This window comes from Trachurus trachurus, assembly GCF_905171665.1.
Source record: "Trachurus trachurus genome assembly, chromosome: 11".
In the NCBI taxonomy this organism is placed as follows: Eukaryota; Metazoa; Chordata; class Actinopteri; order Carangiformes; family Carangidae; genus Trachurus; species Trachurus trachurus.
The window spans coordinates 1,193,962-1,221,249 of record NC_139904.1 but is presented as its reverse complement, the minus strand read 5'-3'; the positions used below and the strand labels follow the sequence as shown (position 1 = coordinate 1,221,249).

The following is a 27,288-nucleotide window of genomic DNA, read 5'->3' as shown; positions in this document are numbered from 1 at the left end:
AGCTCCGGTGCCACAGAGCATCATGGGTCACATTCTGCCCTCCTGCCCCCCCCACCCCCAGCAGATCGTCTTGCTGCCTCGGCGCTGGACTTCCTCCAGGCTTCACAGCTTCACAGCCAAACTCTCAGGAAACAAGCGGAAACACGGCACCTTCAGCCTGAAGTGTAAACTGTCCTGAGCAGCGTCACGGTGGTGGGGGGGGCAGGAGGCTCATCAGCTGATCTCAGGTTTTAATTAAACCACCTGATCTGCGGCTTCTTAAAGGGATAGTTCACTCAAATTGACACTCTCATGTGGACTAAGGGCTGGGAGAAGTTTCAGAGTCCTCCGTGGCTTCACTGAGTTACAGGGGGTCTCGGCGTAGCAGTGCATGTCCATATGACGGTTGTGAATGGATACCAACTGTCTTTGTAACAAAAAGACACACCAAAAAACATTCAGATACCTCCATGCTGCTCGTATGTAATGTCCCTCTGGTATTGAAGCCCCAACATGAGAAATTGTTCCGAAAAAAATTAAATAAGTCTATGTAAAGTATAGTTGTCAATGCAAATTGCGCGAGATTTGGACGGACCAGGAAGAGCAGTGCTGGGAGCTTCCGCTACAATTTCTCATGTTGGGGCTTCAATACAAGAGGGACATTACAGACGAGCAGCATGGAGGTATTTGGATGTTTTTTGGTGTGTCTTTTTGGACAAAGAAAAGTGAGCTCCGTTCTCAACCGTTATATGGACATGCAGTGCTGCACGGAGACTGCCTTCATCAACTCCTGTTAGCATTTCCATATTTCGCACATTCTGTGACAAACTGTAAACTGTTTTCTTGTCTGTAACAACATCTATTGCACGTCTGTCCGTCCTGGGTGAGGGATCCCTCCTCTGTTGCTCACCCTGAGGTTTCTCCTGGTTTTCCCTGTTAAAAGGGTTTTCCATGGAGTTTTTCCTCAGTGGATGTGAGGGTCTAAGGACAGAGGATGTTGTTACGATGCCATGTAGAGCCCTTTGAGACAAACTGGTGGTAAAAACGGGCTATACAAATAAAATTGCCTTGCCCCGCCCCTGTAACTCAGAGAAGCCACGGAGGACTCTGAAACTTCTCCCAGCCCTTAGTCCACATGAGGGGGAGAGGAGATAATGAGTGAAATTTCAATTTTGAGTGAACTAACCCTTTAAATGTGAGTGAATATGAAACCAACTAAATAAGAAATAAACACAAAAACAAAGAAAACTTGAGTTTCTCAGATTTTATTTATTATAAAACCCTCCAGGTGAACAGTAAACTCTGCGTCCGTCCGTCCTCTGTCCTCTGGCCACAGACAGTCGCCCCCTGCTGGACGACTCCTGCTGCTGCTGCTGCATCAGCTGCTGCTCTGGAGACAGAGAAATAAAAGAGATGGTTACTCATTAACTCATTAACATCTTATTTATCTGTTTCACACATGATGTTAATAGCAGCTGCTGGTGACACTCACATGGAGGTCGTCCTGACGTCTCCACCGTGCAGTTTCTCTCTCTCTCTGTCTCTCTGAGTCGTCTGCAGCTCTGCTTATTTTATCAGACTTCAGTCTTCATTTAACCTGCAAAACAAAAAGAAAAACAACAGTTACTGAGACGTTACAGTCAGTACGTTTACATGACACTGAAGTGCATGTAAACACCTTAGTCCGACTGAAATCGGAGTTGGAGAAAGAGTTGGACACCCAGATAATGCGATTGGAGTTAGATTTTCTCCGTCATGTTTACGCTTTAGTCGGAGTAGAACTGGACAATGCATGTGTTCATGCTCCACAACCATAGAGACGGCACCAAGTGGAGCAGAGAAACCACCTGAACCCGGCAAAGTAAAGAAATAAACCCAATGCCAGCGCTGATTCAATGCATTTCACACAGCGCCACCAGCAAGAGGGTTTTATTAAAAAAAAAAAAGAGAGAGAGAGGAAGCCCCTATCCTATTCTGAGTTTATTATTAACCCTCTATGGTACGCACTATGATGCCAGTGGGGAAAAAATGTTTGGAGTGTTTTTATGTCTCAAAATAGACTAAATAAACATAATCTAAAGAAATTTTTAAAAATTATTTATTTTTGGAAGTTTTTGGGGTTTGTTGCTTGTAGGCAACATTGTACTATTACGGTTCATCTGTATTAGAAACACCGACCAGTCTCTGTAGACTTCCACCTTCACTGGCCTCATCCTCATCCCAATTCTCATTCTCATCTTCCTCATCATCATCATAATAGCCTGATGTTTACTTTACTGCATTCAAAATAAAATGTATTAAGGATAAAAAAGTAAATTATGATGAATTATATGTTTTTGAACATTATATTTACACCTAAACACACACTACCATAGTCTCATAATGCAATATTGATTCCATAATGGTCCACTGCTGCCTCAACACTGCAATTTTCTATAATGGTACGTTGTTGCTTTCGGGCAACAGGTGCATTTTAACAAGTTTCCATTATTTAATAAGTAAATAAATTGCATGGAACTATTAAAAATTAAACTTTACTAATCTATTAGTGTAAATATATTTTTTTCCAGATGAAAAGGGGCCAGGAAGTTACTGTATGTTTTCAGACCGTTTTAGTGGAGCAAAATGGCAAACCTGTTTCCTTTGAAAAACTCTGCAAAAAAGGGTTTCAGTGGCTTCTTGAAAGTCATGTGATAAATTAAAGCATTGTTATTGGTTCTCTAAGGTCTCCTCTCTTTTTTAAAGTATTACAGCATTAAAGCAGATATCAGCTTCACGGCCGTTTCGGCTAATGCTGCGTTCAAGGCAGGCTTTTGAAACCGTAAGTTACAGCTTCAAGTCACAACTACGACTTGGTAGCGTTCCAGGTAACCCGTAGCTCGTGTTTTTACCATCCTGTTGTCTGTGAAAGTTCCCTATAACGGCCACTCGTAACTTCCGACCCGTGAACTTGTACCAGATCGAACTGGTATGACTTCACAGGAAGGAAAAACACAAAGTACGAGTTTCTTTGAACGCACCATGAGTTAGCAGCCCCCGCCCTTGTCAGGCATCAATTGGTCCTCGTGCTACGTCACCACATTCACGCGCATCCCTTGGCTGCACACACAGCCCTTCATGCCGTTCTCTCTCCTCATTGGATAACACTTGTATCCCACAAGGAAAATTTTCTCCTCGGGTTACAGCAGAGCAGAGTGACGGAGAGACTCGTGTTTAGGCTGAAATACTTCATGTAAGTGATTGCTGACGGAAAATAGGACTATTTAGGACTTATATTAACAAAAACATTCCACTGATATCTGCTTTAAATGGGATGAATTGTGGAGATGTGACAGGCCAAAAAGTGGTAACATGGTACCATAGAGGGTTAAGCTACTAAGTTGTTTATATTCAGTTTTTTAGGAGGTGACAGAGAAGTCAACAGGACAGGCGGCGTATTAACCTGCTGAATGACGGGTGACGCCGCATGAGGGGGCGATGGACCCGTCAGTTATTACATTATCTCAGTTGCATGTAAACTGGGACAGGGACAGAAGTCCAATTAGATGCCAAAATCGAATTTTGAGCCTAGTACGATTAAGCTCTGCATGTAAACGTACTGACTGACACAAACAGCAGGGAGGCTCTTACTCTGAAAACCACAGGATGTAGGAGAGAGAAGTCGTCTAATGTGGCGGGTGTGAGTTCTGACCAGAGTTAAAGGACAAATTCAGGAAAATTCAACTTGGGGCTCTAGTTTCCTAATATTGTCTCTGCATCGCCACGGCAACGTTTAATGGGAGCAGACGGATCTCAGGCTGTTTACATCGCACAAAACCACAACTTTTTTTTCCACAGACAGCGTCAGACGGCTTCAAACACACTGAGGAGTTTGTTTACTTCAAGACAGAGGACATGTTTGTAAACAGAGCTGGAATCCAAATGTCTGTAGAAAAAAAGTTGTGGTTTTGTGGGATGTAAACAGCCTGAGATCTGTCCGCTCCCATTAAACGCTGCCGTGGCGTTTAACCCTTGTGGGTTCCTCCAATTTTTCCTTTTGTGTGTAACTGCTATAAAATCATACTGTATATCAATATTTTTTTCTTTTGCATAAATCTTTTAAACCACTTCAGCTCTGCTCAAAACTACCAAATGTTCATACATTTTCAGGATTTTAATCCTTTTAAGGATAATTAGCGTTTTTTACAATCTGGACCTTATTTCTAGCATAAAATCCGATCATTTCCTCCCCCAGATAACTTTGGTGTCATTACAAGTGGTTTTGATGAAATGAGCTCCAGCCGAGAGGCGCGTATATCCGTATAATGTGAGAACACGAGGCAGCGCAATGCATAACCCCTAGAGGTCAGTAGGTCAACCTACAGACCCCGGATGTTGATAACAGCTAACCCCGGACTCAGAGGGGAATAGCACTAGCCTATCAGAACTAAATCTTGGTGAAATGAAGGAGTTTCTCTGCAGATAATGTGTTATTTAGAGGCTGCATTCTGCTGCCCTGTAGACTCCATTATACGGATATACGCGCCTCTCGGCTGGAGCTCATTTCATCACAACCACTTGTAATGACACCAAAGTTATCTGGGGGAGGAAATGATGAGATTTTATGATAGAAATAAGGTCCAGGTTGTAAAAAATTGTAATTATCCTTGTCTTCAAACTGGCATTTAAAGAGCTGAAGGTGGCTACAATAGTTTCCATTTTCCATACTTTTCCAGACCTGAAGATGTATAAAATCAGATTCCATACTTGCGTAGGAACCCTGGAAGTTAAATTTTAAGCTTCTTAATTGTTAGTGCATTTTCTCTAGTGTGTGTGTGTGTAGTGTAGTGTGTGTCTCACCGTGTGTGTGTAGTGTGTGTCTCACCGTGTGTGTGGGCGGCGGGTCGTCAGCCTCCTCCGGCCGGTCGAGGCTCCTGTGGTGAGAGAGAAACAATGAGAGTCTGGTAGGGAACTGAGGAGCAACACAACTGTTACTGACTGAAGTGTCTGTAATAGACAACCAGAGGTTTCACCTTCACAGACACAACAGGATGTGTCAACTGTGTGTGTGTGTGTATGTGTGTGTGGTTGGCGATTAAAAGTGTAAACACAGGTTATGATGTTATGATGTCAACATGCACTACGAGTAAATCTGTAAAGCTGTGTTCACACCGGACCTTTTGTTTTTGTCGCTGTTGCTCGTATCGCTCCGAAAGAAAACGCTCAGCTGCAGTCGCTCGTCAACTTGGCACAGACTCGTATTTTCGCTTAATAATAATAATAATAATAATACATTTTATTTGTAATGCACTTTATATTGAGCAAACAATCTCAAAGTGCTACAAAAAAAAAGAAAAAGAAAAAGATAAAATTTGGGGAGAGAACGTCTCCCCAAAAGAAACAGCTAATGAAAGGCTTTTTTAAAAAGGTGGTTTTTAGGTTTTTAGGCCTTTTTTGCTTTGACATGTAAACTCGTCGCTCGGTCCGGTGTGAACGCAGCTTTCATGTGTGTGTTGTGTAATGTGTGTGTGTTGTGTAATGTGTGTGGTCTGACAGCTCAGGTAGAGTACAGTTACACAGAGGCATCATCATCATCATCATCATCATCACACTGAGTGGTTTGTTGAGACACTGCAGAGGAGAGGAGACAGAGTTCTGGTCCCAGACCACATGAAGCCGCTTCACAGCGTCACAGCAGCAGCCAGACCTGGTGCTGAGGCTGCTCTGTTAGACCGTCGAGGGCCGTCAGAGGCCCAGGGGGGAGGAGAGGAGAGGGTGGTTCTGGCATCACACTCTGAGACGGGACATTTGAAATGAATCTTTGTGGCCAATCAGAGGGCTGAAATGGATCACAGTGCAGACGGATGCGAGTCACACTCAAGTTTCCTCTTCGTCAAAAGCTCATGAACCGTAAAGTCAGACAACTCTCCTACCGACGGGCAACAACAGGCGTGGTGGCGTTCTGCTGCTGCTGCTGCTGCTGCAGGACGGAGGGAAACTGTACGAGCAGCGAACTGAGAACTGGACTGAGAGCAGAGAAGAGGGAGGAGAGAACAGAGTCCAGAGGGAGGAGGAGAAAACACCTCGCTGCTTTTCCTCCGACAACCAGCAGCTACACGTTTACACACACATACGCACACACTTTGACTGTGTGTGGTCGTTCAGATCAGTGTTTACGTTTCCTAACTACAGCTCACAGGACTGTGTGGATGTAAACATGAAGGAAGAAACCTGGTTTACATTTGGACTGCAGAGTAAAACCACTGGAGGCTCCAAGTCGACTACAGAGAAACTGGAGATTCTGCTGCTACGACTCATTTCCAAACTGTTTTATGGACGTTGAATCACAACAGACTCTAAAGATGAGAAATCTAAAAGTTAAAAAAAACATGTGCATCATGTCGGTTTGTTCAGGTTGGACTGAGCTGAGCTACGACTCAATGGAGCAACATTTGGTACCAGTGGTTCTGAAGAACTATTATATCTGTTTAACCTGCAGACGAAGCTTCAGTAACAAACTTCAGGTTGTTTTCATCAATGGATTCACCTCGTCTCTTATTCTGATTATAAACTTAGAGATAATCAGCTGTTTTCTACTCATACGACACTCGTCTGTTGTGATAGTTCACTAGTGATCGGGTCATAGATGTGTAGATGTTCAGGTGACGGTAAATCACAGGATATTTTTGGTACAACTGCAGCTGTGAGACAAAAGAGTTGAGTCGTTATCAGTTGGAATATTTTCCATCCGTCAACAGAGAAACATCACGTTCACACCAAACACACAAACTGATCAAAGTTCATCAAACTGCTCTGAACCCCCCCCAACCCCCCACAGCCCCCCCGGCCGGACGTCCTGGTCCCGACCGGCACCACAGACACTGATGTTACACACAGAGACAAAGTGTTGCTGCTGTTTGAAGCATCGTTACACAACTACAACTGTGTGATCTCTGAGTGCTGTAGGAACCAACATGAGTCAACTGGGACGTAGCCGTGACGACCAGTAGAGGCTGCTGCCGCTCACCTGCAGACTTCGCAAGAGTTGTTGAGTGTTTTCTCACTTTAAAACAAGTCAAGGTGTCTCATTTAAAGGGGACATATTATGGCAATGTCACTTTTTAAAGGTTTGGCTTCGTTTCCGGCCCCCAGTCATTTTCAGGCTCCCTGGGTTGAAATCCACGTGGTTTTACCAGCTCAGTTGTCTGACAATGCTGTCATTTGTTTCAAAATTTGCATAATCCCACCTCTACTTGGTAGCAGTAAAAGGGGGCGGGGCAAGCAGTGGTTCATTTGCATTTAAAGGGACAGGCACTGAAACCACCCGTTCGGAACAGGGCTGTTTGAAAAGAGCTGTGATGTTTGATCCTTGGGGGATTTGGACCAAAGCATGTCACAGATATGTCTTTAAGACACCTGGGAACTACTTTAATTTGCGGAAAAGGGGCATAATATGTCTCCTTTAAATTCTCTTTTTAATTAGTTGAGGAGTCAGTTGCTTGGAAGGTTTGTATGTATGAGAAACTAGAAGTAGCTTCAGGTGTTTCTCAGATGAAAAGAACCAAACCAGAAATTATTTCTGATGTCGGACTGAACAGCACAAACAAAGAGGTTTGTTACAGAGTTACAGTGGAAAGACGTCATGATATCTGGGTTTTATGTCCAACTCAAACACTTCACTGTTTGCACACAGCGTCTGATCACCTGCGAGTTCGTTACAGAGCTGATTTAATAGTTGCAAAGTATAAAAAATAAAATAAAAACCATGTTGCAGTAGAAGCCGTGTGTCAGGATTCAGGCCTGAGATGATCACATCTGCGTTTTGAAAACGGTGTTGAACCAGCGACTCAGCCTTCCAGTCAGCTGTTTTCATGCACACATACAGAAGAAGCCAAAGTACTACAACCACACACACACACATTGCACAGGCTGTGATACGTTGCTACACCCACACACAGAGAGGTTGAAGGACAGATCTGCACTGTGATGCCATTGGTTTTGCAGTGTGATGCCAGAAGCCCTGTGGACGTCGCTGTGAGCGGAGCGGCGACGTGGGGAAGAAGAGTGACGTTACAGAGGAGGAGAACTAAGCATCTTGTATTATAAACATGGATGGGACACTTACCTTACGTGTTCGGCTGATCTGTGTAAGCATACCTCTGGCTGCAGAGCAAACAAGTCCAGGCTTTACTGTCCACTGACTTCTGCAGAACTACGGTACTCAGCGTCATAGTAACCCAACTGCAGAGAGGAGCGTGTACTGTGGACTGGGCAGCCTGTCTCTGACAAGCTGGCTGACAGCGGCTAACACACCTCACGTTCCCCCAAACACATGGAAACACACGCTCACACAAAGAAAACACACACGACATGCCATCCTCTCGTCAGTCCTAAGGTGCGTGGGACTTCCTGCCTCAGGTCGGTCGCTGAGTAAAGATGTGGACGGTGTCTTTAGGCCTTTGAACAACTGTTGACTATGAACTAAAACTAAAAAAAATATATCAAAGTCAAAGCTTTGGTTTTGGCTTTTTTCTCCAATGAAACAAAGTCAGAATGTGTTGGTAACTAGTTACTTGTTTCAGATGTGAAGCATCAGGTACATGAGCTGTTTGAGAACATCTGTGTCAAAGCTTTGGTTTCAGTGTTTAATCCTCAAAACTCAACATCAATGTCAATGTGTTGGCAACAAGAGACTTGGAGCTTCTACTAAAAAGTGAAAAATCTTAGATCTGTAATGTGTTGGGAAAGCAGCTTGTGTGTAGTATAGTTACTCTAGTTACTCTGAGTCTGTTAAAGGTTGGGGAGGGAATTATACTCTATTACACTATGTCAAAGAGTGAATATCCCTTAACGATTGGCTCTGTCCCTGCAGTCCTGGCTCTGTCAACAGGATAGAAACACAGTGGCTCGGACCAACAGCTCCAGGGAATCAGCAACAGGGGGCGAGATGAAGGAAAGAAGGGAAGAGGGGAGGAGGGGAAGAGATGGCATCTGCACATGCTCATGAATAAATACTGTAGTGCCAATCGAAGGATTCCCAAGGGGAAGGAGAAGGGGTGGACCTGGGTCTTTCTATTGCTGCCAGACGGCAGAGAGTTGGATGGGACTGGTGGCGATGTAAAGGCGAGAGCATGCAGGACATCTACTGGCAGGGTCAGGGGTCAGGGGGCAGGGGGCAGGGTAGGTATACTTATCACAGAGTCAAGATGGAGAGCTGGCCCGGGAACCAAAGAGGACGAGGTCAGAAGAACCAGAACTGAACAGGATGTGCTATGATCAGGCGAAGGGGAGGGGTCGGGTTAAAGGGGACATATTATGGAAATATTACTTTCTGAAGGCACTTTAATGTGTTTGTCTTGACTTCTGGCCTCCAAAATGTGAGAATTGACAAAAAAAATCTGTAATGTACGGGCTCCCTAGGTTGAAATCCACGTGGTTTCACGAGCTGTTCTCTCAGTTGTCTTTCAGTGATGTAACTAGGTTTTGAATTTGCATAATACCACCTCTACCTGGGACCAGTAGAAGGGGGCGGGGCAAGCAGTGGTTCATTTGCATTTAAAGGGACAGGCACTGAAAGCAGCCGTACTGTACAGGGCTGTTTAGAGAGGATGAAAAGAGCTGTGATGTTTGATCCTTGGGGGATTTTGACCAAAGCATGTCACAGATGTGTCTTTAAGACACCTGGGAACTATTTTAATTTGTGGAAAAGGGGCATAATATGTCTCCTTTAACATGGGTGAGACCTCCTGATGGTGGGAGAGCCACAGGGGGACCAGGACAGAGACCAACTGGGCTCGTAAAAACTTAAAAGTAATGATGGAACCAGGAATTTTGGTCTCTACCAGAAACTCCTGAAGGAGAACATCTGGCCATCATTTCGTGACCTCAAGGTCAAACACTCTTGGGTTTCTCCATTGGTGGATAAAGGCTTTCACCATGGGGTTTGCTGGAATCTCAAAGCTTTAGAAACAGCTTTGTAACTTTCCAGACCAATAGATGTCAATGTTTTCTCTTGAATTCCTTGAGATGACTGCATGATGCATTGAAGAATTGAATTTTGAGATCTCTTGGCCTATTTCAGACAGGTCTTGTTTAATTGATTTCTTGATTGAACTGCTCTGGCGGTGATCAGGTGTGGATAGTGAAATTGAACTCAGCTTTCCAAAAAATGTGGTTTATCACAGCTAGTTTGTGATTGAACAAGGGGGGCCAGCTAGGTCTGGGTAGCTTTTTTCCCTTAATGAATGAAATCATCATTTAAAAACTACATTTTATGTTTACTTGGGTTATCTTTATCAAATATCAAAATGTGTTTTATGATCTTAAACACTTAAGTGTGACAAATATGCAAAAAAGAAAGAAATCAGCAAGGCGGCATATACTTTTTTACGGCACTGTACGTAGATGGTTGCTTGGTTGGCTTGAGCAACAGCCAATAGTTTTGCTATATTTCCTACAGCCAATAAGTCAGTGTTGTTTTGTCCTGTTGGCTGATGTTTTTGATGGCTAACTCCAACTGGTTAGTTAGCGAGCAGGTAGCAGTTACAATGGATATTCAGTTGACTTTCTAGTTTGCAGAGAAGCCATTGGTACGATGGTTATGACACCAACAGCTGTAGCAACGGCCATCTTTGTTGTTTGATGTGTATGATGGTTTTTGGTACAAAGTGCGAAACGTTTGGAGCCACAAAGTCAGATGAACAAGTTGGCTACCTAATGTTACCTTTCCTGTTAGCTTAGCTACAAATGTATGTTCCTCAGTCAGCGTAGTTAATGTGTTGTTTCTTTTTACTTCATTGTGTTTTTGGTTGTGTATGTTTGTGTTATTTGTCTAATGTTGAGGTATAAGGTTTATATTTCCTCAGTTGTTGAGTATCATGAGATGTTCTGGACTCCACCTTGGTGTCATTGGTTTGGGGTTGTGGTTCTTCATGCTGCGTTTAATTAAATCAAAAATAACTTTAATCGTTATGTAATGCCATCAAAGAGTGTTGGTGAGATACATCCCTGTTCCAAACCAATGTAATCCACTGTTAGGAGGCATAAAGGTTATGAGGTCTTACATGTAGACCAAGAACTTAATGAAACTGTCTGAGTAAGAGCTCTGGTTACTTCAGCCCTTTTCAGACCAAGAAAACACAACATTACTGGATGTTTTTAGTCATGGGAAGTCCATTATCACAATAGCTATAATTAATACATGATGTTGGGCATCCAAAGAACGAGATTGGACGGTGCAGGATACATTTGTTCTTTGAAATCAGATTTGCTGCTGCAGAGTGAGGTCTGGAAATAGGTAACAGCTCTATAGGAGCCACGTCCTTTTGTGGTCAGACTGCCACCGTCTGAAACCACCAAGGTGTTTCTTCAGACACGAGACCAGCACCTTAACTTGCTGTCAGATTAACGGACATCAGTGGATGTCTGAGGGAAACTTCACTTTACAACAATAACGCAAAGTCAAACTGAGCTGCTGTTTTGGGGAATTCCTGTTCATGAACCTCAGTTCAATCTTTACTTGAGTAAGAAGGTTAAAAATCTCACAACTTCCCAAGTTGTAGTTCAAGCCACAGAGCCAGAGCCTATCACGATCAATAACTGCTCATTGTCCTACAGATCTATTCTGATCTTTAGAGAAAGAGTTCTTCATTAGATCTGCTCCACACGGAGCTTCAGGTTAACGTTTCAATGTCTACATCTGACGTTACCACTGACTTTGAATTTCTTGGTTTGGAAACTTCCTTGTCATAGTCCAACACCTTTATAGACGGTCAAACCTGTTAAAGAAAAACAAATGGTACACAACACCAACACACAGACATAACATGACACGTTTTCAATTTCACACTTCAGTCCAATTATTAATTATTTCTTGTCCTGTTCAGACACTGTGTGGAGAAGGAAAACTCATTAAATCTTCTTTTAAAAAAGCAAAATCCTCAATTCAACTGCCATCACTTTTAAATGCAAGTTTTTCTAAAAGAAAAAAAAAAAAGTGTATATAGCATCTAACTATAAACCAATTTATAGTTTATGAGTCAAATAGCATCTTAAGTTTCACACCTATGGCATCAAAAGATATGTTATTACCTTACAAGTATCGACTTCCATTTACCTTTTCCCTCTCATTTTCCATTTTCTGCATGATCGATAGTATCACTTCAAGGGGACATATTTTAATTCATATTTAATAAATGTGGAAAAATATTTTTTTTTAGGAATTAAAGTAACATTGCGGAGTTTTTCGGCCTTAAAATAATGTTTCCAGACTCACTGCAATGGTAGAAAAATGGTAAATAGGATGATTGGTGCTGCCGCTGCAGCCTGAGCGGGCTGAAACTGCACTATGTAACTTCCCTGCACGGGTACGAATCACCTTTCAGTGTTAACTCTAAATGTCTATTTAATTTTGTGACTTCCTTATACTTTAAAGAAAAACTTACATCACTTAAATTTACATTAATAAAGGTAGGTTTTTATAATATCAAGTCTATAATAACCCTCAAGCTGATGATGGCCAAGGTTATTGAACATCCTCAACATTTAAGTATCTTGTTGCATGAATAGTTTCAGCTGGAGATCTGAAATACAACTACTACACTGGCACTCGTCTACAAACATTGTTCCTCTAAAAGAGGAAGCAGAAGAAACTTTTGCAAATGAAGCTACAGATCCTGAGTCTGGTCTGAGAAACTGATGATTTAACTCTCAAATCACTAAAAATGATGTTATCAGAAACACAAAGTGTTAGAAATGACTTCCACATCATTCGATAAAAGATGTAAATACTCACGTTTTAGCCTCAAGAGCAGAATATTACTCTGTATGAACCTGGATCAAAGATCAGGGAATCTGGTATCAAGAGAATCCAAGTTGTAACTCTAAATCTGATTTATTCTGGTGTAATTAACAATGGAAAGTTCACCAGTGAGATTGTTAAATCTACAAGTAGTTGTTTCTACTTCACATTGAGCCTTAGTGTCAATCTGTACAACAAGACTCAGAAAGCACTGATGACAAAAAAAATGGCCGCCATGCAATCACAGTTCCTTTGACATCGTGCACAGTGGCAGCTGAATCGTGCCGACTCACACATTGTTCACGCTACACAGCCACAAACCCCTCCACAGTCCACAATCTTTAAAGCTGGTTAAACCTGTTAAAGAAAAAATGTACAGAACACAAACACACGTAACAGTTCAGGTATCCAACAGTATCAGCACCGGCTGTGTTCAAGTCCTTACAGGTGCTGCAAGCAGAGTTCTCACATGCTCAAACAACCAGAGTCACGTGGAGCAGTTAGCATAAACAGGTCAAAATTTATAAATATTATTATAGTAATTAATTCATTGTGCAGGGTGTATTATTATTATTACTATTCTTTGCACCAGAAAAGCACTGCAAATAAATGTAGAAGTCTGTAGAAGGTCTTTGAGTGTTGACAAGCTGCTATGGGATGCACTGGACTCATCCTGTTCACAATAGTCGACTATGTAAGTGACTTTAAAGTTAGAGCAGAAAGCCACTTAGTGTTCATGTTGATGTAGAGATACAGAATGTCATGAGGAGAAGAGAAGCTAAGAAGAGGAACCATAATAAACAGCAGTGATGTAACTATTGACAAAATGGCAGAGTCAAGTTCTGCAGACTTTCGTTTTCAACAGACGTGCAGATCATTAGAATAATGAAGGTGATGAAATGAGCTTTGTCTCATACTTACACCGACTGTTTCAGTCCAACTCCTCTATCATACAACTATGAAGTAGGGCTGTTCGATTTTGCCCAAAACTAAAATCTCGATTTTCTTCTCTGAAAAATCGCTTTCTGATTACGATTACGAATTTTTTGTTAAATGACAAACTATTTTGTGTGCCGTTTGTGTCTTTTTAAATGGACCTAGAGTCTAATTTAAAAAATATCTATCTAAAAACATGAGAGCTGTAACTGTGTAGTGGAAAAGGGCCGTTGGTCTTTTTGGCAGCGAAATCCTCGCTGGTCTTAGCAGAATGCCGACATGCTTGTTTCCAGTGTGTGGGGAGAGGAGAGCAGTGGGAGAGTGTGATGGGAGGAAGGAGGCAGCAGTCATTACGGTTATTCAGCGCAGCCCAGATTCATGAATGGGAGCTTAGCTACCGTAATTACCCTAGTTAGAGTAAAAAATCTTTTTACGATTTCAAAAAATCGATTTTTACGATTCCAAATAATCGCGATTACGATTTAAAATCGATTAATCGAACAGCCCTACTATGAAGCCTGCTAGTCATTCAACAGAGCTGGGTTTCCATTTGAAGCCAAAGTGAGGCTGTAACACCTGAACAGGTAGTGTTGCCATGGTTACTGTGGGCGGGGCCAGAATGGGCTGCAGGGTTTAACTTCTTCCTGCTGCAGAGTTTGATACTAGGAGATTGTTTCCACGTTCATCTGCTGAAGAGGGAGGTTTCTGAGTGTGATCGGGGTTTTGTGACGTCAAAGCCGTTTGGAAACCGATGGCAGCCATGGAACAGGCCGAAACACATCCAGAGGACAGGGCAACAAACAGAGGCAACAGACAAAGAGTTTCAGACGAACAGAAGACATCTTGTGTCTTTGTAATTAAATCATGTTGCAGCTTGTGACTCTAAAGGCTGAGGCCTGGTTGGAAAACTACTGAGCAACTCAGACTCTGAAAAATATGGTTAACTCTCTCTACTATGAGATACTATAAAGATTCACAATAATATTTCCACAGATTACATTGGTACTATATAGAGATGTCATGTAAACCAGTTCATTGGTCAATAACCAATAATGATTCCAAAGCAGAACTAACTAACTAAGGAAACACTGTGGTCTCAGCTGAGTATTAGAAACGTACTGAGGTTGTTTATGACCAACAGTAACTACAGAAACTGTTTTCATCACTGAATCAAATGTGAAAAAACAAAGCGTGAAGCCTCGTCTGTGCAGTTTCACTGGTTTTAATTCTGAAAGCAAATGATCAACAGCTCTGGAGGAGTCAGTCATCAGTAGAAACAATACTTTTCTAGTTGGTGTTAATGGTCAAAAGCTCTGGAAGAAGGACCTGGACCTTTAAGTGCTGCTTAAGCAGGTTTGGGATTTTTTATTTATTTTCATTTTTTTCAAAACCACATTGGATATTTTTGCTCATTCTTGTTTGTTACACAAAAGTCTATAAAAGTGGTCGTAGAAAATAATGCGTACAGGAGCTGATGTCTGACTGACAAGTCGACATGTTCATCCACAGACAGAAAAACTGTGAAACATTGTTTTACTCTCTGGTGCTCTGCAACCTGAGCACTACACACACATACACAAGTCCAGTCTGAGAGAGAAATGATGCAACTAGATGCAGACACGGTTCGATGCCAGTTCCTTCAGCGAGGACTCATCTGCAGTCATGACTACGTTTACATGCAGCTTGTGAAGGACGATCAGTCAAACTCACTGGACATTGTTGGTATAATTGGGGGATTGTTACCTTTATATTGTAAATAAATTATTTAAATGTGACCATTAGTGCCTAATGTGATGCAATTTCATCACTTATATGTAGCCCATCTTTTGAAATAAGATTTACTGTACAAAATTTGATGAATAAAACCAATGATGGTAGACTAGACTAGTCTGACAATAGCACAGGCCTCTGTGCTGTAAGAAAAAGGAAAAAAAATCGAGAATCAAATCGAATCGAGGATTTGGAGAATCGTGACACCCCTAGTTTCAATACATGAGCAGCAACTTCCTGCACAGGAGCTACCGGTACATATTACACCCAAAAGATTAAAGGTGAGTTTAAAGTCTTCACTGTGTCCAGTAAGACTTGATCAGAAGGAGTAGAGAACCTGGCTGGTTCGGTGGAAATGGGTGAAATCATTTGAGATCTAAACACAAACTGTAACAGGTTGGTTCTGTGCTGTGATCCTTCAACGCACTGACTGCATGTAAACGTAGTCAATCACAAACATGCACACAACTGTGTGTCAGTGACCGGCTGAGTATTGTGATAACGAGAACAATATGTTTCCATGGAGACCAATGTCTGTCCACTTGCACAAGCACACACACACACACACACACACACACAACCACAGGCTTCTTAAAGGTTCTATGTGTCGTATTTCTGCTCTCCTGAGTTTCCTCATCAAACACGGTCACTGAGGAGCTGCAACAACAACATTTATTAGAAGTTAGAAGTTAAACCTCCTGTATAAATAATACATATAGTATAATTACAGTATAATTGAATCTTAAGTACCAGGAGTCCTCTGGTCTAGACGTCATCTATGCTAAACAAACAAAACCAGTGCTATTCTCGAGTTTTTATCGATGCACCTAATTAGCATTATGTATATTGGACGTAATAGGAGCTGCTACTTTTCATAATTTAATGGGAAGTCAAATCTGAAGTGTTTCCAGTGAGCGTCCACTTTAGGTTTGGTTTTAACACGTCAGTGAGCGATGGGTCAGGACTGTGGCAGAGGTGACACATAGACCCTTTAAGACCTGGTCAGTTCATTTGTCCAAACAACCAATTGGTTTTTTGCTTTTAGAGCTTTTTTGTTTTGACTTTTTTAGGAATAAACGTTAAAGGTTTGTCCTGATGGAACCAATTTATCTTTATTATGGTACATGCTTTGACTGCAAATGTATGGCACAAAACACAGCCATAGAAAGTTGAGAAAAAAGTTACAATCATCACTTCACGACGACTCACAGAGCATTATACATCTAGAAAAGAAAATTGTACATGGGTCAGAAAGAACTACCGGGTCAGTTGATGACCTACCTTTCCACACTACTGACAATACAAAATAAAAAATGAAAATATTGACTTTGTCATAAAATGAGCAAATTGGCTAAAACGTAGCAACAATTTAAACTTAAATACAGGAAATACGACTCAACATGTTCGTGTTGGAGAATCTATACAAATGTTGCTGCTGGAGCATCAAAGAGCAGCGTTTAAAAACGGGCTTTCTTAGTGGGACCGTCAAACTCCTCACGGACTCTGCCGTAACCGGGGTTACCAGGACCCATCCCCCTAGGACCGCCCTGGGCAAAGCGCTCGTTGCGCTGTGGGGGGGGAATAAGGTTTGTGGGTTGGGTCAGTGCATGAGCACACAGTTCATGTCCATAAGGAAGTAAAGGTTTGGTTTTTATATCGTGAGCAGATTTACACAACAAGCAGCAGGAAGACACATCCGAAGAAACGGTTCGTTCCAATATGAAGGTCCACAGGCGCCATGGTTACATACGGAGAAGGAAGAGAGGGTAATGCGTTCGTTAGTCAGTGCTGCCTACCTCGTACGGCCTCTCCAGCATGCCAACACTACAGCGCTGACTGGCCTCAGGTCTGCTGACCGTCTTTACATCTACACCCACTACGGCAACAGCTACAGGACAAAACTCCTCAGAGATTGTTCCAAAATGTATTTTATATATATGAATGAATAAGTTAAATTATTGATAAATGATGAACAAATGTTTTTACATTATTTTACTTGAGGGTGTAACTCATGTTCGCTGCCGCCAGAACAAACTGAGTTTAACGAGTTCTGAGTTCCAGAAAACGTCCCTGATAACAAGTCGATACTTTACTAACGGTCTCATGTGCAACCTGAGTCTCAATGACAGAAATATAAATGTAAAATACTGTAAGTTCAGTGTGCACAGGAAATCTGGATCAACTATTTTCACAACTAAAAAAGCTGTTTGTTCATCACTGTGCACGTTGTGTGTCAGTTCAACGTGTGTGCAGCTGGACTAGAGGGAGCAGGAGGCCAGAGGTCCCAGAGAGGAGCTCGGCTTCGTTCAACTGATCAACGAACATCAAACTTAACGTGCTGCCACTGTAGAATACGACTGTGTTTAACTGGATCTAAACAACGTGTTTGTGCTCAGTCGCACAACTATGACATATTTATACTGAGCACCGTTGTCAGGCAGCAACTTTAAGTTGCACTATTTACTTTAATGTTTTGTGAAACTGTTGAATTGCCAACGTCAACGCCGCTGAGAGGATTGAACCTGAAAATTTACTCATTTTTTTTCAGAAATCAAAATTAATTGAAGGAACAATGGGCCTCATTCACCAACCGTTCCTAAGAACTAATTTGTTCTTAAGTCCTACTTACGATGTTTTTACGAAGACTGTGGCATTCATGAATGTTTTCTTATCCAGAATTTGTTCTTAACTAAGAACAAATTCTACCAACAGTCAGGAGTATACTTACGCACTTTTAGGTGCTGAGACTTCTGCAAAAATAACCGATTATAGCGTTTTCTTTTGTTCTGCAGTTGTATGATATTATATGATTTGAATAAGAATTATTTTCTGATCTTTTATGATGTTTTTAATAATCATATATATTAATAATAATAATTGACAAATCATTGCAGTCTCTTAAAAAAACATTATAGACACTTAATTCAAATCAGTTGTTTTTTTCTCACTTCATCTCCTCTGCTCAGTGCCGGTGGGTTCTGTGTGCACACGGCCCTGCAGTCTCATGCCCTTTTACGGGCATTGATGGGCGGTTACCTGCTAATCCTATGTTAATTAGACTCACCTGGCACACGCCCTCAACTTAGAGGAGATGACATAAGAACACAGCTGCGAACAATTCTGAGGCTAACGAACGCGTTGATGAATCTGACGTAGGGTTTTCTTAAGATATTGGTGAACGAGGCTCATTGTGCTTTGAAAACAAAGTGAGACTAAATAATTATTATAAGAAAACCAGATATGAGTCTGATGTGTCACCACATGTATTACACACGACTGTGTTTCAAATACAAATGCTGGTTCAGTAAACTGCAGGATGTAGAAGATCAGAGGTTGCTGTGAAGTCAGGTATTATGGGAATGCTTTACAATCGGTGCTGTTCTTACTGATAGATATAAAACTAACATTGGTACAGATTCTGCCAGATCCTCAGGACTCTGGCTTTGGTCCACTATAATTCACCAGTATGGTCTAAACACACAGTCACGCGGCTGCACCCGCCCCCGTCCAGTCATCCTGCTGAGGGAGTTATCTGTTGAAGACGAAGCCTTTGACCATCAGCCTGCACTAAAACCTTTACAGATGTTCACGTTACCAAAAAAAACAAAAAAAGAGGATGGTGAGAAGGTTGAGTTGCTGCTCCTGAAGATGAACTACACCCCTGCTGCAGATCTTCTAACACAAAAGGAGCTTTACACACTGCCGCCCAAAAATACACATAGCCATTCATATGCAACTGGATTTCTACGCATGGATAGACGGATAATACACGAAACTGCTGGTACGGTATAAAAAGGTGTTGGTTTTTTTTTTTTTATTGGATGAGCACGCTGTGAAGAGTTACAGGAGAGAAAAAAAATACTAGTAGATGCCATTCATTGCTTCCTTCAAGAAAAAGTGCCTGTCCAGCTCATGAGACAGGGCTTGCAATGTCAGTCCACTACAGAGAGGCTGCGACTGATCTGTCTACAGCTGGAGCGTTAGTGCAGGCTGATGGTCTCATGGCAGCATCAGGATAACTGAGGGGGCTTGGTTCGTTGCCACTGACGGTCAGAAACTCTATCAAACAGGAACAGCGAATCTGTCCCATTCAACAACGGGAACGCCGCCGCTCCCAGAACAGCGGCGACACATGGTCCTGCTCAGCCAGCTGGCTCTTATAGGGCTTCGATCGGCCGGGAGACTCTCCGGTACAAAAGGAAAGCCGAGCAACACAACTACATCAACTACTGAACGTCCCAAAGAGGGGATACGTTACCATTTCGTTGCCCATCATGCCTCCTGGGGACGGTCCCATTCCCTGCTGTCCCTCAAAGCCCATTCCTCCCATGGGGAACTTCTGGTTGGACGCACCGAAGGGCGAATCTGACAGAAACAGCACAACAGGTTAAGTTACGGTTAAGTTACAGCTGTATGAACAAACTGCTGATGCAGCCAATCAGAAAACCCTGTAAAAGACATGCTGCACCTCATCAACACATGTATTCATTCATTCACCAGCCAACATCAGAAAACTGCAACAAAACAAAGCAGCACATGTTGCACTCTCTTGTGGCTGGATGTTAAGAACATATTGTCGTATTTGTTGATGGTATTTATTAGAATTATTATAACAACGATGTATTCTTTTATAGAAGATTATTTTCTAGTTCTTAGACACATAATTACTCTAACATGTTGTTGGAGGTTATTTTATTTTACCCAGGACACGATCTCAACGTTCAGTATATAGAGCTATGAAGGAGTGGAATGCCCTTCCTAATTATGTTACACAAGAAGAAATATGCTAAGTTTTAAAACGAAATTATATGAGATTATTATTAAACTCATAATTTTGACCATTAGTTCAAATTTGTAAAATGGTCTGTCGTTAATATATGGTTTCAGTTTGGGTTATAGCATCTATGTGTGACAGGAAACACAGTAAATGCTTTGTAATGATTCAATGTAGGAGCTAGTTGTAACTTTTATGTTTGGTGTCATCCCGGGTGATTTGTTGTGTATTTGTGCCGTTAGCTGGTTTGGATTGTCACTTAAGAAAATGAAAAACCCCAGGAAGAATAGCTGCTGCTTTGCAAAAGCTAATGGGGATCTTAATAAACCAAACTGTGACAAACTACCAGCAGATCTGAAATCAGCTGTTAGCATTTTTAAAGCCAGGTTAATTAAAAACATTTCTCTTTTCATGTGCTTATAAAATGGCTGAGCTCTTTAAACAAATTTAAATCATAATCTTGGATTTGCACTGCAGGTCCTCATAATTGTTTTAATACAAATCATTATTTCATGGTTTTTTCTGTACTTTCTTTTATTCTTTTTGCTTTATGTTTGTATTTATTATTGTATGTTTAATGTTCCCAGTGTTTATTATTTGGGGTTTTTATTTTAAATGTAAAAAATCTTATGTTAAATGTTTTGTTTTTATGTAAAGCACATTGAGTTTCCCCTTGGTATGAAATGCGCTATATAAATAAAACTGCCTTGACCATCAGTCACTCATAAAAATGGACAGTTACTTTATCGCCTTCAGTAACAAAATCTGAAATGTTTTTATTGCCAAGAGCAGTAGAGGTCAGTTTACAGCACAAGAAACTTGTTGTGGTGTCAGGTGCAAACATGAAGGTACCAAAAATAGTTAAAGGTTGGGATAAAAATAGAAAGGGTTAATTTAAATAAAATAAAATAGAATAAATTAAAATATTCTAGTGTAAAAAAAATACACATAGTATATACAATTAAGGATCGATACAAAAAGTTTAAAAATAGAAAAGAATAAAAATAATAGAAAATACAGAGAAAGTTATTGTGCAAATTGTTGTAGTAGTGCAGCGTGACTGTCCATAGTTTGGGGGTTATATAGGGGGGGACTGGGGCATTGTTTTTTATATATTGTACTTCACTCTTTTCATAATGTCAAAGAAACAAGAACAGAACTCACCTCCCATGCCCAGAGCTCCACCAGAACCCATCCTCATCTCCCTCTCCCTCTGTAAAAACAACACATGACAATAATGAATAATCGGTTCATGAATAAGCTCAACTTCATTACTCTTATATGATGCATGTTTTTGTTCTCTGCTGTTAGATGAACTCACATCGATGAAGTTGCCCATCCTGTAGTTCTCCTCGCGCTGACGCCTCATCTGCTCCTCCATCTCCCTCTTACGCAGCATCTCCTCCTCGTGTCTGCGTCGCTCTTCCTCTTGTCTGTCGCGACACAGAACAAAATAATTTATTCACGTGATCCACGTCGACAATAATAACTCCTGATCAACAACCACACCGGTCTGGAATAGGTTGCTACCAATAAACATCCAAAAAATGTTTATGGTCAGAGAAAGCATATATGATTTTAGAGGGAACTGTAACTTTAAACAATCTACCATCCATTCTACCCTGAAAAGTTTTTGCATCTATTTTTGTGGTTTTAAAATGTGGAATAGACTAGATGAGGATATAAAAATGTGCAATAACTTAAAACAATTTAAAAGTAAGTACAAACACACACTCTTGGACAGCTATAAAGAACTGGACAGCTCATTTTACTCTTTTTATTTATAATCATGGTCTTATTTCATATTAAAGCAATATGTTGTTAATCTTCTGAATTGTATGGAACTATAGATGTATGACATGAATCACAATGTGGCGGGGGGGCTGAACTTGATAAACTGCACAGTATCATTATTGTTTTGTTTCTTGTTACATAGATTGTTTGTCTTTTGATGTGCTTGTTTGAGACAAATAAAAATCAAATAAAATCAAATAAAATCAAACAGACACACACCTGAGCTGCATCTCCTTCCTCTTCTGCATCTCTGCATTGTGCATCTCCTCCATGCGCCGCAGCTCCTCCTGCCGCCTCAGCAGATCTGCACAGACACACGACGACAAACCATTTAATGAAAAACATCTTCAACGCTGAGCTGCTGCTCCACCTTTTGTTTTTTTTTTTCCGCTTCACTTGCCTTGTCGGAGCAGATTGGCCTGGTGCTCGTGGAAGGCGTCCTCCATCTCGCTCTTGAGCTTCTCTCGGGCTTCACGCATGTTCTTCTCCACCTGCTGCCTCTGCTGCTTCTCCATCTCGTCCAGGGACTTCCACCTCTTGGCGTACTCAAACTCAAACGTGCCTGGACGGGCGAAGCGGGGAGGCTCCTCGCGTTCTCTACAGAGTCATGACAAAATGAATGAAGTTTATTACCTGCACTTCTACACTGAAACCACCAAGGCCTGAGTGGAAAACAGGTCGAACACTCAACGTACTAGGCTCAAAATTCGATTTTGGCGTCTAATCTGACTTCTGTCCTTGTCTCAATTTACATGCAACTGAGAAAATGGAATAACTGACGGAGTCCATCGCCCCCTCATGCGGCGTCACCCGCTGTTTCAGCAGGTTAATACGCCCCCTGTCCTGTAGGCTTTTCTGTCACCCCCTAAAAAACTGAATATAAACAATATTAGCCTGTGAAATGCATTGAATCAGCGCTGATGTTGGGTTTTTTTCTTTACTTTGCCGGGTTCAGGCGGCTTCTCTGCTCCACTTGGTGCCGTCTCTACGGTTGTGGAGCAGCGCTCATGCATCGTCCAGTTATACTCTGACTAAGGTGTATACATGTCGGAGAAAATCTAATTCCAATCACATTATCTGGGTGTCTTAATTGGAGTTCTCCAACTCCGATTTCAGTCGGATTAAGGCAATAATTCATTTTTTTCAAGTGTCATGTAAACGTACTGAGGATGAGATCCTCTTTAACTGCTGGTAAATATTATGACACCAAAATCCTTTGTAACAAGGCCAAACTCTCATGCTTCATTAGTATTCAGCTTCCTATTGCAGATGGTGGGGGTGTCACTATTCATTGTCCAGCATGACTCTACCCCCCAGGTGCCTTGATTCACACACACACACTTACATACGTCATCCCAACACAATATTGATCTGTAACAGCTGCAGCCCTGCACCAGCCGCCCCTCCCCCACGTCACACCATCTGCTCCTCACTAAACAATCACTTCAAGATGCATCGTAAAGAGCGAGGAACTGAATTCAACTCCACATCAGGATGGTTTGATCTACATCATGTTTTTTGCAGGTTATAGTAAGTTTTCTTACGCCTGATATCTGGGGTTTTTCTGTGCCAGTTTCTCTGGAAGACCGTCTTCATCATCAAACTGCTCCAGGGGCTCAACCACAACAGGCCGTGGCGATCTGAGAAGGAGAAATAGGACAAATAAGCAAAGGTTTAAAGCTCTGTCGTGGATGTGTATTAACACAATTCAACAATGTCCTTTTAAAGTTGTTTTCCTTACGTGGTGAGGAGGAAGACGCCCTCGTTGCAGCGGTCCAGCGCCTTTCTGGCTGCAGGTTTGGAGGCGAACTCGACAAGGCCTTTGCCTGTGGAGCGCCCGCGGTCGTCTACGATGACGATGGCCCTCTCGACCATCCCGAACTGTGAGAAAGCTTCCTCCAGGAGCTCGTTGGACACGAACGGCGACAGGTTCTTCACAGACAGGGCTGCGGAGTGTGTGGCGAAGCGGACGCGCAGAGGTCTGCCTTTCATCGGTGTGTCGTCCAGCTCGGCCTTCGCTATCTCTGCAAGCGCACGAGACTCCTGCAAGAAAACGTAACATGTCTCGTTTTAGTTTTGCTCTGCTCCGACAGAATCACAGCCAATAACAGGACAGGATTATTCACAGTCAGGCGTCTTACCAGGCGGATGAAGCCGAAGCCTTTGGCTTTGTTGATGAACACCTCGCTGGGCTCTCCGTACTTGGCAAAAAGCTTCTTGAAATGTTCCTCTGTGATGTCGCTGGGCAGGTTACCGATGAACAGGCGACAGCGCTGTGTGTACGTCTTCTCACCGGGCTTCAGCAGCATGGACAGCGTCGCCTTGAAACCAGCCTGGAGGACAACAACAATAGTTTTTAACCTTTCTAGTCTCCTGATGGTTGAGAACAGGGAGAGCAATTCCCCAATCATCTTTAAAACATCATGCACCATGGTCGTGGAATAATCTACAAAAAGTTAATTAAAGCAGAAGTAAGCGATCCGGTCGTTTTGGCTAATGCTGCGTTCCAGGCAGGCTTTTGGAACCGTACATTACAGCTTCAAGTCACAACTTACGACTTTGTAGCGTTCCAGGCAACCCACTCGTGTTTTTCCGACCTGTTTTACCTGTGAAAGTCACTATAACGGCCACTTGTAACTTCTGACCCGTGAACTCGTACCAGATCGAACTGGTGCGACTTCACAGGTCGGAAAAACACGAGTTACGAGCTGCCCTGAACGCACCATAACAGTCCTCGTTCCTACGTCACCACATTCACGCGCATCCCTTGGCTGCACACACAGCCCTGCATGCCGTTCTCTCTCCTCATTGGATAAAAATTGTAGGATACGAGGAAAAGTTTTCTCCTGGGCTCAGAGCAGAGTGACTGACAGACCCGTGTTTCAGACCAAACACTCTATAGAAGTGATTGCTGTCGGAAGATATAACTATTTAAGACTTATATTAACACAAATATATCGCTTACTTCTGCTTTAACTATAAACATTCATATCTATTTATAATTTTAAGTGTATCATAAAGAATGTAGTGAGGGTCCTTCTCCCCCTGCTCTCTGGACTCATGACTGTGTGCCTTTATTGAGGAAGCCCTCTGACCGCCATGTTTGTTTCATCTTGTTGGTACTTCTGTATGGACCGAGTGTGTTCACGATGGAAAAAATGGTCCCTGATGCTGTATGTTTGTACACATTTGTGTCATTTTTGTGCTACATATTCTTCTGTGTCTTTCTATAAATTGAAAATGTAATAAAGATGTAGCTTAAAAAAAGATGGAGGAATGCCATTGTTCAGGAGTGGCCTGCGTCTGAGTAGCTGACATTTTGTTTTACTGTTTGTTGTCGTCTATCTTGTATGTGCTGGTTTTACACGGCTGTTACCTTGGCCAGGTCTCCCGTGTTAAAGAGATTTCTGATCTCAATCTATAGGATTTCCTGGTTAAATACGGATATAGGCCTATAAATAAATACATACATAAATATTACACCATCCGACCGCCCATCCCCCACTCGCTCAGTAGAAAAACAACACACTTGACCTACATTTCTTCTTCCTATAGTTAATTTCGCCAAACTACTGTACGGGGTGTGTGAGAATTAAACCAGTAAAATATAGCATAATATGAACATTTGTCGGGTGTCTGATGTAACCTATGAACCAAAACTCGGTTTTATAACCCTGGGGGGTTTAGAACAAGATGGCGGATGGCTAAAAGCGACTACAGTAAGGTGCGCTTGGTTTTTATCGCAGCTTGTGCCGCCGCTGGCTCAGAGCAGCGGGCGGGGCTTAAGGTGAATTACCCCTTGCGACATTCATTGCAACATAACCCCCGCCCACTCGGACTGGGCCGCTGTTCAAATCGAGCGCACTCAACACACAACAGTGACTGTGAGTAGCACTTAGCTTAGCAACAATGGCCGTTGAGTTGACGCCATTGAAAAAAAAAAATTTGTTTCACACACACACAAGTAAAGAAGCACACTGACCTCGGCTTGTCCGTCCATTGAGTCCGCCTGCATAGCCGACTGACTGGGCTCCTCTTTGGGCCTCATGGGCGGAGGTCCGGACCTCTGTGGGGGCCCAGTCCTCTGGCCCGGGTGGGGGCCTGTTCTCTGGCCGTAATGGGGGCCTGGCTTCGGGCCCTGGTGGTGGTGGTGGGGGCCGGGCTTCGGGCCGTGGCCCTGCTGCTGCTGCTGCTGCTGCTGGGGCCCGGGCTTGGGGCTCGCATGTGGCGGCTGCTGCTGCTGCTGCGGCGGCTTCTGCTGCCCGTTGGTGTTCGCTGCTGTCGGGGACTTCAGCTGCTGGTTCAGCTGCTGGTTCTGGTTCTGATTCTGGTTATTCTGGTTCTTGTTGGCCTGGTTGGGCTGGGGGGAGGTGAGGTTGGGTTTGGGCGGCGGTGTGGACTGGACCTTTGGTGTGGGTGTAGGAGTAGGAGTAGTAGGAGTGGGAGTAACGTTAGGAGTAGGGGTCGTCGGTGGCTTCCGCTGCTCCGGGGTCTGCTGCTGCGGTGTGGCCGGTTTCTGCTGCTGCTGCATCGGGCCTTTCATGGTGAGCGCCGGGCCCGGGCTCGGCGGGGGGATGATGGGCAGAGACGGGGTCTGTGGCTTGTGGGGAGTCGTCTGTGGTCCCGGTTTGTTGTTGAAGTTATTATTATTATTTGGTCCCCTCCGGTTCTGGTTCTGGTTTTGAAACGGATGGTTCCTGAAGTGCGGGCTTCCCATCACTCCGCCCCGCATCGGGCCACCAGGGCCGCCGCCGCCGCCTCCGCCGCCTCTCCGCTGCTGGAAATGATTCATCCCCAGTCCGCCGCGATTGTTGTTAAATCGAGACATTGATTTTAGTTGAAACTACTATTATTAAAAATACGAACAAAAAAACTGAACAAATGTGCTGCGTAGCAACCACCTCCAGCCGGCGTGTGCTAGTCGTCGATCCTCTCAAAATGGCGACTAACGGCTGAGTGAAGAGAAGAGCGTCTTTCTTTCTCCGGCGCAGTGAGGACAGCGAGAGCCGCGATCATTGGTCCGCTGCCCGGCGGGGGCGGGGCCACAAGGCCGGGGAGAGCCAATCACTGTGGCCCTGTTTACTTTCGGTCTTCGGTTGATGGTTGATACCATTGATACCTCTTTTACATACAGTGAAGTTTTTTTTTTTTTTTTTGACAATTCAGGTAGGGTGAATTCGCCTAATGTGGGACATTTTTTGCAATTTAGACTTTTGTTCTATATTGCGATATGAAGCAAACACTTTCAATCTACATC

The 27,288-nt window shown here is 42.8% G+C and overlaps 1 protein-coding gene across 2 annotated transcripts; it reads right to left on the bottom strand.

The window, feature by feature from the left end:
- Positions 1-1,228: 1,228 nt before the first annotated feature.
- Positions 1,229-26,971, bottom strand: sfpq (splicing factor proline/glutamine-rich). Of its 2 annotated transcripts, XR_014595765.1 has the most exons (12): positions 26,014-26,971; positions 24,173-24,364; positions 23,773-24,074; positions 23,576-23,671; positions 22,432-22,628; positions 22,251-22,335; positions 21,559-21,670; positions 21,402-21,450; positions 19,722-19,828; positions 4,844-4,892; positions 1,472-1,576; positions 1,229-1,369 (listed from the first exon to the last, which is right to left on the bottom strand). XR_014595765.1 is itself a non-coding variant. In XM_083982472.1 (10 exons), exons 1-10 carry the CDS (start codon positions 26,857-26,859, stop codon positions 16,921-16,923), a joined length of 2,097 nt encoding a protein of 698 aa, XP_083838598.1. In that variant the 5' UTR covers positions 26,860-26,971; the 3' UTR covers positions 11,620-16,920. The 2 variants fall into 2 exon arrangements, 1 of the variants encoding a protein (XP_083838598.1); XM_083982472.1 differs by lacking the exons at positions 1,229-1,369; positions 1,472-1,576; positions 4,844-4,892 and adding an exon at positions 11,620-17,031.
- Between the last annotated feature and the right edge of the window lie 317 nt (positions 26,972-27,288).